The sequence below is a fragment of the Poecile atricapillus genome, chromosome 2 (assembly GCF_030490865.1).
Source record: "Poecile atricapillus isolate bPoeAtr1 chromosome 2, bPoeAtr1.hap1, whole genome shotgun sequence".
Classification (NCBI taxonomy): domain Eukaryota; kingdom Metazoa; phylum Chordata; class Aves; order Passeriformes; family Paridae; genus Poecile; species Poecile atricapillus.
The window spans coordinates 46,844,705-46,862,248 of NC_081250.1; the positions used below are offsets into that span (position 1 = coordinate 46,844,705).

At 39.9% G+C, this 17,544-nt stretch overlaps 1 protein-coding gene across 1 annotated transcript in view; it reads left to right on the forward strand.

Annotated features, from left to right (window-relative positions):
• The window catches only part of NPSR1 (neuropeptide S receptor 1), a 55,542-nt gene that overhangs the window by 31,511 nt on the left and 6,487 nt on the right, over positions 1–17,544 (forward strand). The window contains exons 3-5 of the mRNA XM_058832780.1: positions 6,908–7,011; positions 7,285–7,378; positions 11,899–12,100. Coding sequence (XP_058688763.1) covers positions 6,908–7,011; positions 7,285–7,378; positions 11,899–12,100 — 400 coding nt within the window. The remainder of the gene's footprint in view (positions 1–6,907; positions 7,012–7,284; positions 7,379–11,898; positions 12,101–17,544) is intronic.

Genomic DNA, 17,544 nt, shown 5'->3' on the forward strand with positions numbered 1-17,544 from the left:
CCTTTCATCTTTCAGTCTGGATGAGCTATGGAGTGAAGCTGGAGCCTTCATCCTTGACAACATCTAGCCTAACAGGGCCTGCCTCATCTCATGAGAAAGTGGATCTCAGAGCAGAAATATAAGAAATGCAACAAATAAATTAGGTGCTCACACAGTTCAACAAAATTTTTTGTCACTTCCTCTGAGCCAGAAAGAGAAAGAAAGCACCATTTCTGCCACAAAAAATCCAACCTAGCATTAACAGGTCAATTGAGTAGGTTCTATCTTGACAATTTTCAAGCGGGTTTTGCTTCATACATTACATTTGGTGTTCTGTTCCAGACTGCCAGGCTTGAAGGAGAAAATGCCCAAGAGCAGCACAGAATACATTGTGGAAAAAACACTGCTCCAATGCAAAACATTCATTCCAATGCAGGCACCACAATGGAACAAAGCACTTGTGGGTGTCCTTGCTGATTCCCCCACAAAAACTGTGTGCACCCCAGATTTTGGCTCACACTTCCTGTCCCTTTGCCAGAGATTCTCCGGCAGAGAGCTGGGATTCTTGCACTGCATAAGCACAATCATATCTGCTTCATATCAACACTTCTAAAATAGTTAAAATCAGGATTGGCAGATTCATGTCAGCTCCTGGGGTTGTCAGCCATCCTCCCTATTGTCCCCATCTCCAGCATGGTGCCCAGATGCTCTGCAATGCTGGAGCAAGGGGCTGCAAACCACCGTAGACACAGATAAATGCACCTGGAGGGGTTGTGAAGAGGAGGAATAAGTTGTCAAAGCATGAGGGCAACTCTTGCACCCAGGTCCCCTGCACCCACTCCGCTCCATACACAGCCCCTCGCTGCACCATGACTGCATGGAGAGGCCACACACTAGGCTCTCGTGCCTCAGTGTTTAAAGAGCTAAAATGTCATAATTTTAAAAGGCATCTTCTAAATATCTTATAAGTATTTTGTCCTACAGATACCCAGACCAGGGACACAACCAATTTCACTATCAGCTTCTGAATGAGAGCAGAGGGCTGGGTATATTTTTTAGGAAACATGGTTACAAAATTGTTCCTAGTGCAGTGAGTACTTGAAAAGCCACCTGTGTAATTTTCAGTGGAAAGCACAGACTATGGGAAGAGTTGGAGAAAACAAGCTGTAGGGGTGTCTGCTGGAGGTAGGGCAGCTTCTCCTGCTCTCTCTGCCCTGTGTCTGTCCTGAAGTAAACCTCCAGGACCCCTAAGAACATCTAATTTAACTTGCTTGCAACCACAGGCCTGTAGAAATATCAGATATAGGTTTTGCTAACTTGCAAGGCAAGTTCACAGCCCTGACTCGGATTAGCTGATGGCACATCAAGCGTGATACAGAGCAGCAAGGTCAGAGAGCACTGGCTGCCTCATCAGTTCAAAAATCATGGACAGGACCTGATTTTTGCCATAGGGCAATGATGCCACTTTTGTTTTTAAGGGTCTATCACTCTTTTGCAGGCAGCTGTTAGTGAACTGATGCTTCCAGAGGATACGCTCCTTGGGGAGTGGTAGGTGACGGGAATTTACATCATGAGGTCCAAAAAAAAAAAAAAAAAAGAGCCATACGAAATGCTCAGCCCTGGCCAGGAGCTTGCACCTTTTGCCTTGCCTTACAAAATGTTGTGTTGCCTTGTGGTGCTGTCTACAAAGCAGAACAAAATGTACCTTGTTAAAATGGAATCACTCTGAAAGTGACATGAAAAAAGAGAGGGTATTTTAGTAAGAGGCACAGCTTCACCTAGAAGTCATGGATCACCACATCCAACTTAATAGAACTGTTCTCATCAGGGGAAAATGAAACTGCAGCTGAGATGACATGTAGAGCTTTTTAACCCATTGCAGCTTACCAGCAATCTGCTCTCCACTTCTGACAGAAAAGGCTTTCATCCTCAGGGTTAGTGTCTTGAGGGAAGAGTGCTGTCAGTACTAATAATAAAATGATAGAGATTTTTTCTTGTGGACTTGCTAGTGCAGATTTTTGTCTGAACCTCCCAAGTTGTAACGAAAAGAATATCCTGAAGTCTGCACAGGTACATCCCTTTGGCAATACCATCAAGTCAATGAATTTCTATGAACATATTATCTGAAACAGTTGTAATCTGTCTATTCCCATGCCAGTTGCTAATTACCTCCATTTGCTTTCTATAATGGACTTCTTTCTTGGAGGGCTTTTTGACACAAAAGTTTGTTTCACTCACACCACCAGCAAGCTGACATTCAGATTTGTTCCTCCAAGGGCAGTGATTTCTTTTTTACATTTCTGAGATCAGCCATATGAGGCAGCACCCATCACCCAAGCTACTGCAATCACCTCCTGAACCAAGTGGTTCCTGGGCTCAAAGGTGTAGAGGCAATGCCTGCACTCTGTCATGCCCGTAAAAATATCCAAACACATTTTGCTGAACGTGATGGAAACCTGGGTTATGTTGGCCTTTAGGGCCCAGGATTTTCACAGGTTGTTTCAGTACCTGACATATTTCCCAACAACAGATGCTGTAGCTCTATATTCAGCATGTTTCAGTCTCCTCTGGGAACAGGGTGCTTCTCCTTCTCTGGTGTTTTCTTGCCCTTTTTCATAAATGCCGTTTAAAAATGCTGCATTTTGAAATGCTGACAGGTTTGTAAAGGCAGACACTAGTTCTGCCTTTGAGGACTGGCTGTGGCCATGGTGGTGACAGGGAGGAGATAGATAAAGGTTTGCAGACCTGTCCAGTTGCACAAACCCCACAAAGCTGTTCTTCCCTCCCTCTACCCAGCCAAAGCCATTTTTACTCCCTACCTCCCTCTACTTTTTTCTTATTATTGAAATCGCATGGAATTTTTCTTTTACATTTGTTTATAGAAAATCCACTCTCCCTCAAGAGCAAACTTCTTCCATTCCTGTCACACTGGTGCCATGTCCTCTCTTCAACAAGGAATTTTTTCATCTGTATCTTTCTTTGAATATACATTTGGCTTAAAAGTCACAAATTATTGTGACTGTCATCTTTATTTTGTATCAAAAGAGAATATATTTCATTAATTGAATTTCTGCCCATTTTTCTGAGTAATTAAATGGGCCCATAACCCCACTGTTGCCTAGCAATGCTGACACAATACCACAGTAAACACGCCACTGCTTAGTAAAACAATTTAGAAGACTTTTAAGAAGGCAATGGCAATGACAAGTTTGCACACAGCTGTGAGTGAAGGTTGTTTAGGACAGTTTTCAGAAATTATCTTGGTCCCATTTGGCCCAGGAACATTCATCAGTGAAAGAACACAAGTATCTAACACGTGAGCCACCAGCTTTGTAAGGAGTGGTGAGGATACTCAAAGTAATGAGGACACTGAGGTTCAGAGCTTTCATGTCAATGTCGGCTTTCTGTACCTGACATTCACCACTTAGGATGACAATGATGCAACACAGTGACACTGTTTGAGGTGTAAGCTTGCCAAAAGTAGCCACGGAATGTGTGATCTGCTGAGATCTCACTGCTGAAACCAGCTGACTTCCATGCACTGACCACTAATAGAGCAATTCAAATTACATGGCAAATGAGGATTTCAAGATGCCATGGTCATGGTTATAATTGTATCTGAGATGATACAAGGGTGAGGAGGATTCGTTTACCAGTGGCAGAAGGTCTGCTGGCAATTCATTATCTCTGTACCAGGTTTATAGTGCTGGCATGTTGGGGCTTTGTGTAAAAAGAGGCTTGTAAGGAAAAATGTTGTGAAGGTGTGAAAAATATAAAGTCTGGTTATTGAAGGTGTGATGAGCATAACAGATTAATGAGCAGCACATTTAGTGTCTAAATGCCTAGTAAAGGTTTGCACTAGTACTTGTGTCTCTGGAGAGTATATAGCAATCCTTTGTCATGATTTGTAGGTTTGCTGCATTTTCCCTTCATGCTGTCTGATCACCAGCACAAAGCACATTATTTACTTGGTGGCCCTATGTAAAGTCTGCAGGACAAATCCTCGAGACGTGTGTGCTCACACTGATAGAGCCTGGTCCTTTGCAGAGATGGGATAAGAAACACCCTCTGGAGCAGGCAGCAGAGGACTGAAGGATCCTCTGAGAAAAGTTAGTCTGGTACTTTTAGGATTGAAAAGACAAGAGATATTTCTAAAACCTGAGGAGGGCATGAGGGCATTGAGTGGGAGAATGTTTCTATAATTAAAGGGCATTGAGAAATCTGGCTAAATTTGGCCCACACGTGCAGCTGGCTGCATTGGCTTTGGTACACACGTGTGTGTTGTGTTTAGGGGCACATGCTCAGAGGCTCATGCCGAGCCCTCCACAGCAATTCTGAAATTCAGCACAGCTGAATTAAAGCATACTGCTACAGGAGAGGAGCTGAGGCTGCCAGCACAAAAAAAGCTGTGAAGTTTAAGCCTCATTTAAAAGCCTCTGCTGTCACCTGAAAAACCTCACTCAACAGCTCTCAAGGGAAAGACAATCCTGAGTTGTCTTTAAAGCTCCTGAGGTACTTAAGGCTACAGATATATTTGTAGGTAATGACATGCAGTGGGTAGAGACCTGTAGCATGAAAAAGACAGAGCAGATATCCACATGCCATATTTCTGGAGAGGGATCTGCTTCTGATGCATAAACTTTGTCATGGTTCCTGAGCCTGAGCACTGGCTGGTAGCTGCATGGTGTGGGATGTAAGGAGGAGAGTATTGGAGAGTACTTTTGGGCCAAGCATCAGCTAAACAAGGGCTCATTCTCCTGTGGTTCTCCATCACATGAGCCAGTGAAGTGGGGGCCATCCACAAGTTAAAAACCACACTCCTGATACAAACTAAAAAGCTGATGTGGGCATAAGCTGAAATTGTGTTATCTGGGACTGCCAAATTGCTTACTGAAGGAAACCACCAGGATGCTGTCCCCTCTCCCCAGCAGCTGCAGGATCTCTAAACACTCACCTGATGCAATGAAAAGGAGGACGGCTGTGAGAAGAGGGAAATGAGATAGCTGAGGTGCTCTCCCTTCCCCCTTCCTCTCCTCCTCAGAGCACTGAGACTGGAAGGAGGGAGGGCAGCCTCTGCACCTTCCCCTCCTGAGGAAAGCTGAGCCCTGATTTAGCACCTGCTTGGCAGATGCTCAGACCATCAAAAGCCGGAGGATACCCTGAGGTGAAGCTCTATTGATGTGTAATACTTTGAACCAATATATATTTCATTACTGTAGAGAGAAAGAATATGAATAAATAATTCAGGAGTGAGGAAACGGAAAGAGATAGGTTGGAAATACTGCTGGAGGATGCACTTTGAAACACTTAAACTGTGTTTTTTTCAAAGACCACCTTAATTATATACCTAAAGTCTTTTCTGTAAAGTCTTAAAGCCACTGTTCTCATCAGAGGAACAATCATTCCTTACCCCATCACCCTAATCAGTGTTCATCATTTAACATTAATGATCATCATTAATCATTAACATTTAACATAATGTTTCAAACCCCAGACTTCCTTCTGGAGATTGTCTCTGATGCAGCCTCTCTCTGGAGGCAGGGGAAGAGAGAAGAGAGAGAAGATGGGGCTGGGAAATGCTGCGAGAATAAAGAGCAAACAAGGATTAATTGAACAGTAGTCATAAGGAGGGAGGCAATATAGTTACACTAATTTAATTCTGAACTGAGCCTTGCAGAAGAAGATAAATGAAGGAAGAAAATGAGGAGATAAAGGATTGCTGATACAGAAAAAATAACCCTGATTTTCCAGTGAAGCAAAGCAGGTTGCTTTTTCTGAAGCATTAAGCTGAAATCTCAATTTCCAACTAGAAATATCTGGAATTTCAAAAGGCTTAGAAAAAACCTATTTTGCAAAACATATTTGCTTGGAAATACTGTCCCAAACTGTTTCTTTCTCAAACCATTTTTTTTTTTTTTAACTGTTGAAATATCTTGTTTTCAAATGCAAAAATTTCAAATCAAAGTCTTCTGATGCAGGGGTTAAATTATCTTTATCACACTAAACTTTAGAAATGGTTTTTGAATGTGTAAAATGGTGGTAGCACAATGAAAAACTTTACCTCACCACTTTAATTTTTATTTTTTTTAATATATCTTGAAGATATTTCTTCATATTGCTTGTTTTTGTCCTGAAAAATTGCACAAAACGTTTTCCTAACCTGTTTTCTCCCTTTGTGGTAAACTGTGCAAGAAGAGCAACATGGCATGTTGCTTGAAATGGCAGGACATTGGACTGGTACACATTTTCTTCCATGGATTGCACTGTAAACATTTATCTTGTCCAAGTGAGAGAAGCTGGTTTTAAAGACAAAATTTAATATCACCCATATATAAAGCAGGAGTGCCAGTTCTTGTGATTCATTTGTAAAACGTGCAACTCTGTGAGCACTTGCTTGTTCGGTAAGAAACAGAACAAAGGCTGGAATATCTCTATAGATTTTCTTGTGGGAGAAAAAAAAAAAAAGAAGAAGAAAAAAGAAAAGATAGCCTGAGGTGTATTTAATTTGGCAAATATAAAAGTACAGGCAGAAGTAGGTTAACTTTAAGCTGACAAGGCACGGTTAGTCATTAATTAATTAAGTTTGCAAATTATCTCCTGACAAAGTTTCCAGTAACTTTAGCAGCATTTGGTTGCCACTCCAGGTGATTTCACATGAGACTTTTTAAAATGAAACAACAGATAAAGAATAAAGGACGTTAAGTGGTTCAGTATTTGTCACAGCTGTAATCAAGCTGACACACTTAGACACTAATTCTGGGGGTGGTTCTGAGGCTGTCCCAGCTCCTCTAGCATACTGGACTGAGTGGTCATGACTGCCCCTAGGACTGGGGAGCTAACAAATCCCAAGGGTCCTACCTGCCTCTGTGGTTCACCTGAAGTCATGTATTTGCTTTTTTCAATTCTTCTTCACTTAATTTCTTTGTAGATTCATTCACAGGACTCATCAACATAATGACTGACATCATTTGGCGCTACACTGGAGATTTTATGGCCCCTGATATCGTTTGCAGGGTTGTTCGCTACTTCCAGGTATAAAAATGTTGTGCTTTGTGCCCCCATAGCAGTAAACTCTGACAAAAATGCTGTGTAGAGTTTTTTCTAGCAGCAAAAGTCCTAAATGTTGAAATGTTCATTTAAAAGAGAAACACCTGGGTGAATATACAAGGTGGGGGGGGGGTTCTTCCTTTTTTCTTTTTTTTCCTTCAGTAAGTTTTGAAACATTTCTAGTTCAGAGTTCTTGTTGACATCACCTTCTGAAATAGATGTGTCTCAACTGTTGTCTCGTTTTACTTTCTGCCCCAGGTGGTCCTTCTCTATGCCTCAACTTACGTCCTCGTGTCACTAAGCATAGACCGGTATCATGCCATAGTCTACCCCATGAAGTTCTTGCAAGGAGGTAGGAGAATCTTGGTACCTTGTTATTATTATAGACATTATTGGATGATTTTTTAGTTTTCTTAACTTTAAATTCTTAACCTTGTTGCTATTCATTATTCATTCCTGCTCTAGCTACTATTTGAACTCTGTTACAGTTTTCCAAATGATGAAGTAGCTGTGGTTTCAAGATTTATTAAACTTCACTTACCCTTCAGCAGTTTTTATAAGTATTGTGTTAGCAAAGAATGGAATGACATTTAAAAAATTATAGTGGTTTTCATCATATTCCAGCATTTTTAGAAAGTTTTAATAGGAAAAAGCTATTCCTTGTTCCACTATATAACTGTAGGAACTGCAACATTTATTCTATCTATTTATTCACAATAGAAAATGACTAGGATGGAGGGTGTGGTACTGAGAATTCATACAAAAGTTTGATGTATCTTCAGAAGTGATAGCATATAAGTTTGGATATCTATTGTTATAATTTCCTCTGTTTGTTTAGTTTCAGGTTTTTGTATAGTAATTGGATATATCCTGGCCTCTTAGCAGTACAGTTTAAACAAAATTATTTCTTTCCCACATCGTTAAAGTGGGGCATTAAGTATGTGGCACTGAGTGAAGAAACAGAGGTAGCAGGTGGGGAGGAAGAACAATTACAAGAACCTGTAACTGTTGAACAGATGCAAATATCATTCCTGTTTTGGAGTAATGATGGCTTTTGCCAGACGTCTCTATTCAGGGGATCAGATTAATGGTCCTTCCTGGCCTTAAAAACCTGTGAGTCAATCACGGCTGAGACAGTGGTGCAGCTTTGGCAGATGTTAAGGTCTGAAAGCTTCAAATACTTGTGTGAAATTTAGCTTTATATTCCCCAGCCTGCAGATCAACTCTTTCAGAACAGGGAGATGGATATCAAGGTTTTTCCAGCAGGCTTTGGGAGAGGTGGCATTGCTCTACAGCTGCTACAGGAGGGCTCCTAAACCAGGCAGGGTGAGGGCTCATAAACCTGCTGGCTGAGCAGGATGAGCTGTGGGACAGACCTGCTGGCATTTCTTCTTCATGTATGGTGCAGGAAAAGCAACGCTTGTTAAATTACCTCCTGGGTATAGTAAAGAATTTGACGGGTAGTCTTTGGAAAGAGCTTTGAAGTTGAAAAAGAACCCACCAAAAAATCACTGCAAATCTTCATAAAAGCCTTTTTTAAATCCCATTTCCTATACCTGTAGCATAAAGTTTTTTCTTGTTGTTTTGTTGGGTTTTTTTAAACTGGAGAAGAGCAGATGTTGCCCCCAGTTGAGGGTAGTGAAATCATCACTCGGTGCAGCTCTGGTTAGGGGAAAAAGGTAACGAGCAGAGAGAATACTGACAAAACCCATCTGCCTCTTGCAAGGTCTGGCTACACACTGATGCACAAAGACCGTGTTCAAAGGAAAAAAGAAGGCAGCTTTAAATCCAAAAGAAGGCTCTAGAGAGGCATATTTATCATAGCAACTTTCTGGAATATACATAAAATAATCCCCTTTTGCACCCAGCTATTCCTTGCAGAGGTGCCATGTGGGATGCTTTTGAAATGCCCTCTCAGCTATTCTACAGAGAGAGAACAAAGAGATTTACAAATCTTTGTCATTGGTGATGACACAGAGGATCTTCATGAACTTCTGAGTCAACCTGTGGCAAATTTCTTTACAAAATGAAAATTCATCCCCCCAAAATCCTTCAATCAAGAAACAAAAGAGTTCTTTCTTCTTACTGATTTGAAAAATTGTTTCCATGTAACCTTGAAATATTATTTTAGAAAAAAAAAAATCAAACATTGCACTTTGAAAATGTCAAACAAGTTTTTTTAACTGTGGTTTAGTTACTAGCCTCAAGTCCTGTTAAAAAGTATTAGCAATGGGCTGTTCTTGGTTTTTAAGAAAAAAAACTTCAACAGCTGAATTTTTCATACTTTGCAAATACATAAATAACCAGAGAAAGTGCAGTATGGGAAAGAAATATTCCTTTTAATCTTAAACGTTTACTGTGAGACACCTAATTCTACAACAAAAAGGGTATTAAGAAAAAATTATAAAATAAAGATCAAAAAGAAAAGAAACTGAAAAGTTATAGCAGCAAACATTTTGTGAATACTTCATCATGTTGGACAGGTATTTTCAAACAACATGCAAACTAAACAGGTGAAAAAAGAATTGCTTAAGGAAATGACAAAACCCCAAAAAATGTAAACTCATCCTTGTGTGGCTTTGGGCTGAAAACAGTGCTATCACTGAGATTCTGGAAGAGCTCTGCTCTCTCTGGATTTAAAACCTAATTTTAAGGTGGCACTCAATTTATCAAAGGATTGCATAGCATTGACATTCTTGGTGGCAGGAAGCAAAGTTCCTTCCAAGAGGCCCTGTCCCATATTGCTGGGAGCAGAGAGATGTCCTCAAACCCATTGTCACAGTGCAGGGATGTGGCAGCAGAGCAGAGGGGACAGCCACACCAAAACAACTTTTAGGAGAGTCAGAGCCAGAGCTCACAACTCAGATTCCCACTCCAGCCATGGGAGTTAGTCTTGGCCACCACAGTTTGAAAAGCCCTAAAGGAAAGTGCTCAGACTGGTTCAACAGAATAATGTATTTCAAAAGTTATTTGTTTGATTTCATTCATAACAGATTCAGCTGTAGTTATGTGATTTGCTGGCATTTAGAGCATATTAGAGCAACTCTTTAAAACGCAGCATAAAAAAAACCCTGCTGGTGAGGCAGAAAATTAATATTATTCTAATAAAGCAAAAATCTGCTTACCTATCAGTGCCCTGTAAAGCTCTTTAGACTAACAAGGCCATATTCTACCAAATGCAAGAGACATTTAAAAATAAATTAACATTTCAGGAAAAGTATTATTAAACACAAAGAAATACCATTCTTGCCCAAAACAAACTGCCCAGTTCTGTTCAATATATAGTACAAAAAAATAAGGTTTCTTTTCCAGCTATAATCTTTTTTAGTTAGAAAAACACAGGTGGGCACAACTGAGGCTTGCATGATTGTAGTTTAAGAGGTTAGCTCACATTTGAAATGTCCTTTCTGTCAGGAAATATTTTGCAAAATTTATTTTTAATATTCCTTTTGTTAAGTCTATTCTGTTATGCTTTGGGAAACTTCACAGTTCTCTTTTGCCTGTTCAATATTTATAGTCTTAATCTAACCCTCTCACACAGATGTTATCAGAGTTCCCTTAAGCCCTAGATTAGCAAGACCATACTTTCCTGAACATGGGGAGCATTTAAAAATGAGCATGATAACTGAGTATTTGCAACTGATGTTTTATAAAGCATAAAATTACTTTTTGAATGTTTCGCCCACATGCCTTTGTATTGCTCTTTGAGCTTCAAGGAGGAAAGACATTCTTCTTGATATGCATAATTTAAAGTGGTTTTCTATTTCACACACAACCTCAGGTATTTTTTACGATAATAAAATATTTGAACACTAAAGCTCCCCAGATAAAAAAATAAATAAATAAATCTGTCCCCATCTGTTCATCTTGAAATCTAGCTGAGGAGGAATAAGTGTCACTGATAATCATGGGCATTCCACAGATCAGCCCATTTTTCCCACATTTTTCAGCTAGAGCTAACTGGCTTTTAGCCAGAATTAAAGCCTTGGGAATTTTTTCTCCAACCCATTCATATTTACAAAACCTCGTGGGTGCCACCAGGCATCATTTCATTTCCCACTTGTTTTTCCTCACTTGGCAGTGGCAGGAAATAGAGATGATGCAGTAACCCAAACCTGATGGAGGTTTTGGGGTTCTTTAGCTCCTGTTCCTCACTATGAAGTCCAGTAGGATCTCCCAGTTCCTGTATCTTGCAGCAGATAAAATAGGGCTGGGCACTTGAGCACCATCATCTGCCCTGTCTAGTGGTTAGACCACTCCTGGCATTGCTTGAGTTCATCAACAGGAGCTAAATTGGATCCCTGGCACCATACAGAGAAGAGCAGGACATGCCCAGGCTCCTCGTGCCCATGTTTTTTGGGACAGTGAAGTTGCAGATGGAGTTAAAGGCAGCTGGTTGTGCAGTCTTGTTCTGATCCTGAACTGAGGCATTTTCTTTTTCCTCATAGGAAATGTTTTGCTATCTTTGTGACTTCAAGGTGCATCTCTAGGCATGGAGTAGGGCAGGCCTGAGGTCCTTTACATCCATTAATGATATTCTCTTGGTGGCATAGAGGTGCCATTTGCATTTCATGTTTCTGACTTGCTGACCCTGACCAGTGCTTTTCTCATAGTGTTTCAGATTTAACAGGCCCTAAGCATCCTTAAATAAATCTTGCAAAATACAAGCTCATAACGACATGACTATTTATCATGAGAGGGATGAAATCCTTTTTCTCCTTTGAAGTCTTTTCAGCATCAGCCAGCTGCAGCCCAAAATTCCATTTCTTCACAGAATTTCCTCCTCCTCCCTGCCTTTCTGTCAATAGTGCTGCAAGGATTCACCAGTACCAACAACACCACTGACACTGTCTGTTTGGCTCTGTTACACAGAAAGGCAGGCAAAAGTGCTTATTGGAGTGGCCTGGAGCCTCTCTTTCCTGTTTTCCATACCAACTCTGATTATTTTTGGGAAGCGGCAGCTCTCCAATGGGGAAGTGCAGTGCTGGGCTCTCTGGCCTGATGACTCCTACTGGATCCCCTACATGACAGTTGTGGCTTTCCTGGTGTATTTCATTCCTCTGATCATTATCAGGTAAGTCAGCGAGTATGTGGTGAAAGCTGTCAAGTGTGCAATCAGCTTAATGCTTTAATTTCTACTCATTCATTACAATTTCATTTCCATACCTGCTGCATAGCTGCTTTGGTTTTTATCACATAATACACGGGTTGTTGTACTTGCCCTGGGTGTTCTCTGTGTGGTATTAACAGCCAGAAACATTTTCTCTGAGAAAAGGAATGAACCTCTAAGTGTGTCCACTTATCTCCACAGCTTCAGGCTTGAAAGGTATCTTTATAAACCCAGTATGAATATTTATCCATTATTACAAAAGATAATTTTAATAGAAGAACAGAAAACTGCACTTAACACTAATTAAACTAAAATTAACTTCAAGTGCTCTTAAGCTTCACAGTACTCAACAAGCATTCCTTCACCAGGACTGGAAAGAAATCTCCAAGTGCTGAAGTTGCCAACTACTCCCAAAATATGAACAAATGTAGTTCTTCCTGTTTTGTAAGAGGAAACCTAAGCTGCAGATATTTGAGACTGATTTGCCTCAAATCACAATCTGCAGAAGCTGTATTAAACTGAGGCAAATCAATATTGCAGACTGTGCTCAGTGATTAGCCTCCCTCTAGAGCACTGCCGTTAAACAGAAGTTAACTAGCCATGAGGAGCCACCAACACAAAAGAGCAGTCAAAATCAGATGTGGAGCAGGACTGAGGCTTCCTGACTGCCTCAAAATGCTGCCAGTGGCAGTGACAGTTCTCAGAGCCCTTATTTTTCTTTAACTAGCCAGGTTGCAATCATATTTCTTGGTGTCCATCTCTTCCTGTCAGCAGCAAGAACGACTTGCTGGGACTCCATATTTCCCGCCCATAATTTGGTGACAGGTTGCTTCGACTCTGAGAGAAGAACTATTTTTGCAATGTCCCTTGGATTTATCCCTTGGTCCATCTGCTTTTCCAACAAGTGATGAGCCATGAGTCTCCCTTAGCTTCCTGCTCATTGGTACCCTGGGTGAGAGAGGGTTGGGCAGAGGCCAGCCTCTTCTAGATGATGACAAGACTGACTACATAACCTGAATAAATGCCTTGAAGTTTATTATGTTTTTCTCACAGAGATTAAAGTTCTGCAGCTTTTAATAGCAACAGGTTTATCTCTGGTAGAATCAAAACCATGTGGTGCTTGAACTCATCTAGCTGACTTTTTGATATGGATTCAAAATGGACAAGTGTTGCTCCCTAGAGAGAAGGGATGATTTTTGCACTTTGCTCATAACATATAATTTAAAAACTCAAGAAAGTTCTCCTTAAAGAAAGGAAACTCAAGTTTTCCTTCCTATGTGGGATCATTTCTCTGCATGTTTTCCCGTCTCTGAAAGCCAGCCTAGCTTTCAGTATACAAAAAAATATTCTTAGAAATATGTAAATAAAAATGTGGGTAGATCTGCAGCCCAGCAGTATCAGTGAAAACAATAAACATAGACTACACAGACAAAAAGTAATTTAACAGTGTAAAGAAATGGCACTAGAAAATTTTGAGGCTGGCTGTTACTGTGAAAGAGGTTCTTTTATGAGCTTTCTCAAATAGGTAGCAGCTGGGAAATTCTAGCCAGCATCTTAAGTGTTTCAGGATAAAAAATCCCCACAGCCTGCCCAATTACCAGTCATTCCATAGGTGTGTGAAACATCTCTTTCACACTAAAACATACAGATTTGCATGGTTTCTGTTACAGACCAGCCACTCCTTTTACACGCCATCTATACTTGTTTGGCAAGAAAAGGCAAGCTACACAGCAATAAATATTTCAGAGCTGTTGACATTATGCTCCCCTCCTCCCTGCCAAAGAAAGATATTCAAACCAGATCAGCTCTGTGACTTGCTTTACAGTAAATCCCCAGAAGCAAGAAGGTGATGAAGACATGAGGGGAAAGAGAAAGGCAGTAAAACTGGCATTTCATGAGATTGCCCTGACATCTGAGACATGAATAAAACATCCTAAAATTTTTGTGGCTTTAACCTTAAGCAACATTCACACAAGAAGTTTATGGCAGGACAGGAACTAAATCCACTGGTTTTGGAGCCACGGGCAGCACAGTGTCCATCACCTGCCCAGAAACATTCCTGGTTTCAGTGTTTATTAACACAAATGCTCCTGTGTCCTTGCCAGCAGAAGTCAGATTTTTGACAAGTCTAAAGTGGTGTCTGGCACTGGAAGGAAGGAAGGAAATGGAGTGATGCAGGGAAGGATTTATTTTGTACTCATTTATTTCTAGTTGTCAGGGATACTATCTTCTTCAGAACAGAGAGGATTGTCTAAAACCACAGAAAAAGAGGATTAGCATCAGGGCAAGGTCAGCCCAGAGACATTATGAAAAAACGCCATACAATTTAGAAGGAAATGGCTATTTTTCAGAACACTTTTTTAAGTTTTAAGCATAAAAGTGAAGGTTGCAACTTCCCAGCTGATGCATCTGTAAAACATCTGGCAACATAGCCTAAAGGTGTGACATCTATTTCTTTAAAAATCATGGGCAGTCCAGGAGTTTAAAGCTAATCCACCTGATGTGGCTGCAGCATACAAATACTCTGGTAAGCAGTTTGTGGCTCAAGAACAGCAGGAATGGCTGTTAACCTCTCCAGGGACTCGGTTTCTCTGTAAAAGTTTTGTTCCACCCAATACTTTCAGATGCACAGGCAGTTTGGTGATGAATGAGGTGCTATTTCACCAAGTGTGAGAGAGATCACGTATGCTCCAGTTGTGCGTTCCTCCATCAAGAGATTATTTATAAAATGAAAGGTGTTATTTAAGAAATGTGGGAAGGCATTTTTGATTTTTTTTTAATTTAATGACCTTTAGCTGAAGACGTTATTTAAAAAAGGCCAAAACATAGAAATGGAGAGAAGATCCATAAATGTGCATCTGAAAAGTCAAGGATCAGTAGAAGAAGCCATGAATACATATAAGCCAGAAGGCAAGGCATACACCACACTTACTGAGGAAGCGAGGCAGGGTGCACACAGGGAAAAAAAATAGAACCTTTTCTGCAAGAATTCATATTGTTTGCACAGCTACTTTATTTTCTCTGCTGAAGCACTCTGATTTAGCTGCATGGCAGGTGTCTGATGCAATGTGGGACACTGGCTGGCAGAGTTAATTCTTAATTAGTTCTGCTGCCTGAATCTGCTGAAAACCTAACCTCTAGAGCAAAGTAGTTCACTGATGACAGCACTTTTTCTGGTGCTGTTCATCTGAAGTGCATACAAAGGATAAAATCTTACTTTTCAGGTGCAGGACTTAATTCCACACTAGATATGCTGTTTTAGCTGAGCTGTTTTCACTTGCTACAGTCCAGACACCATCAGCTTTTAAGCTTCTCTCATCCAGCCCTCAGCTCTCTCTCGGTAGAGCTGATTTCACGTGTTCCTGACAGCCTTCAACTAACTCACAGGACTTGTGTTATTCATAACACTGCAGCCCATGGAATGAATTATTTAGCTGATAACCTTATGCTCACCATGGAAAACCCTTCCACTGACAAGCTCAACCCCCAGATGTGGTGTGAGCAAACTCTACAGATACCAAGTGAAAACATGAACCAGAAGAACACAGGATTCTTTCCCCCTCATCCCCTGCTTTTTTTAAAAAATATGTATATTAAAAAGTAACTTATGAAGAAAACTGCAACAGCCTGAAAGATTTTAATACTTCTGAGGTCTATTCCTACCACTTCTCCACAGCTGGAGAATCAGTAATCAGTTATCAAAGAGCTTGTGGTTTTTCAACAAGTTTTTTTATCTGATAATAATACCAATGAACAAGACCTGAATAATGAAAAGAAAATAAAAAGCTATGACTGGTATTTTCAACCCAAGTGTGTGGATATCTTTGAGAGCTGAAAAAAGTGGAGAATGTTTATTATTTTCATATTAAAGCTTCCCTTGTCCCCACTGTCTTGGTGTTGTACAGGAAGAGCCACAGATCCTGAGTCAGGTATTTCTATGCAGTGCTTAAAAATTCGGCCTGCTCCCTCTTATTCATATTATTCTACCGCTTCTTCTGCAGTTGATATTATCAACCTCAAAAACCCTAGAAAATTTTAAAGAAAGTAATTAGGGGACCTGCAGTAATTAGTTCTCTCTTCTTCTGGGACAAATGTCATGAGCTACAACCAATGCATTTTCTCCTGTTCTGAAATACACCAAGCAAAGCTCAAATGGCATCTGTGATAGTTGAAAACCTCTGGGGCTGAACAGAGGTTAAATATGGGTCAAATCAAGATTACACCAAGCTCTCCTGCAAATATTTGCACCTGGCCCCCTCAGAAGCTGTGGTGGGGAGACAGAAGAACTACTGTGTTTCTATTCTGCATTGCTACTCTGTGCCAAAGCATAATTATGTTCTGGCACTCGAGTATCCAGAAATTTAGAGGTATTTTAGCTGTTATTCATAATTGCTAAATATATTTTTATATCTTTATATTAAAAATATAATACGTAGACATTTACCTAATATAATTGCAAACTCATGTTTTTTTAAAAAAAATTGCTAAAGCTCCTCTTGAAGCACAGAAGAAAAAGATATCCATCTGCTGTTTAAAATCTAAACTCCAAAGAGAACATTTGCTTTGGAGCAGCTGAAAAATAATTAGAAGAGAAAAAAAATCAGAATCAGCTAAAATGGAAAATACGGAATTAAACCCAAGGCATTGCAATGAAATAAAAAATAGATTAAATAAAAGGTATTTCTCTGAATGAAATCAAATAAAGTACTGGAAATGCCATTAATAAAAATACCAAAGGTCATTTTTCAAACTTGATTCAGTGAGGCCATTCTTTTTTTGTCTGCAATTTCCATTTCTAAATAAAAACCCTAGATCTTGTGCATACATTCTAATATCAGCCCAGCTCTTCACTTACCCATTACATGTACTTGCAATGGTTTGTTCAGATGAGGCTACTTTTCTCTTTAGACAAATAGTGCTGTAAATTAGCTGCCATAAAACAAAGCATCACTTTGCACAAATAAAGTATAAAGAACAATAGGCTATACTGGATGATAAATAAAAGCAATTAACAGGGAGCTTAAGTGCACTTTTGCTGTGGTGAGGGCTTATTTTACGAGAAAATACTGAGGCTGCATGGGACACTGCCAATCAGTTACAATAAAAAAAAATCTGCATCTAAAGAGAGGGCAGATCAATAACACTTATGATTGTTAGTATCAGTACATTGTTTTACCAGAGGATATTTATTGAAATAAATAAATAAATAAATAAAATAGTGGTCTATGAATTAAAAATACAGATGGAGTGCAATTATTTGCAGTTGCATTTGTATGACTAACCATAAGTTATGTATTTGCATGGATAAAAAATGCTGTAATTACCAATGAGGCTTCTTAAACAACACCATTAACTTATATCAGGCTATGATGAACATGCCTCTTAATCCTTTAGAATTTGGATCAAGC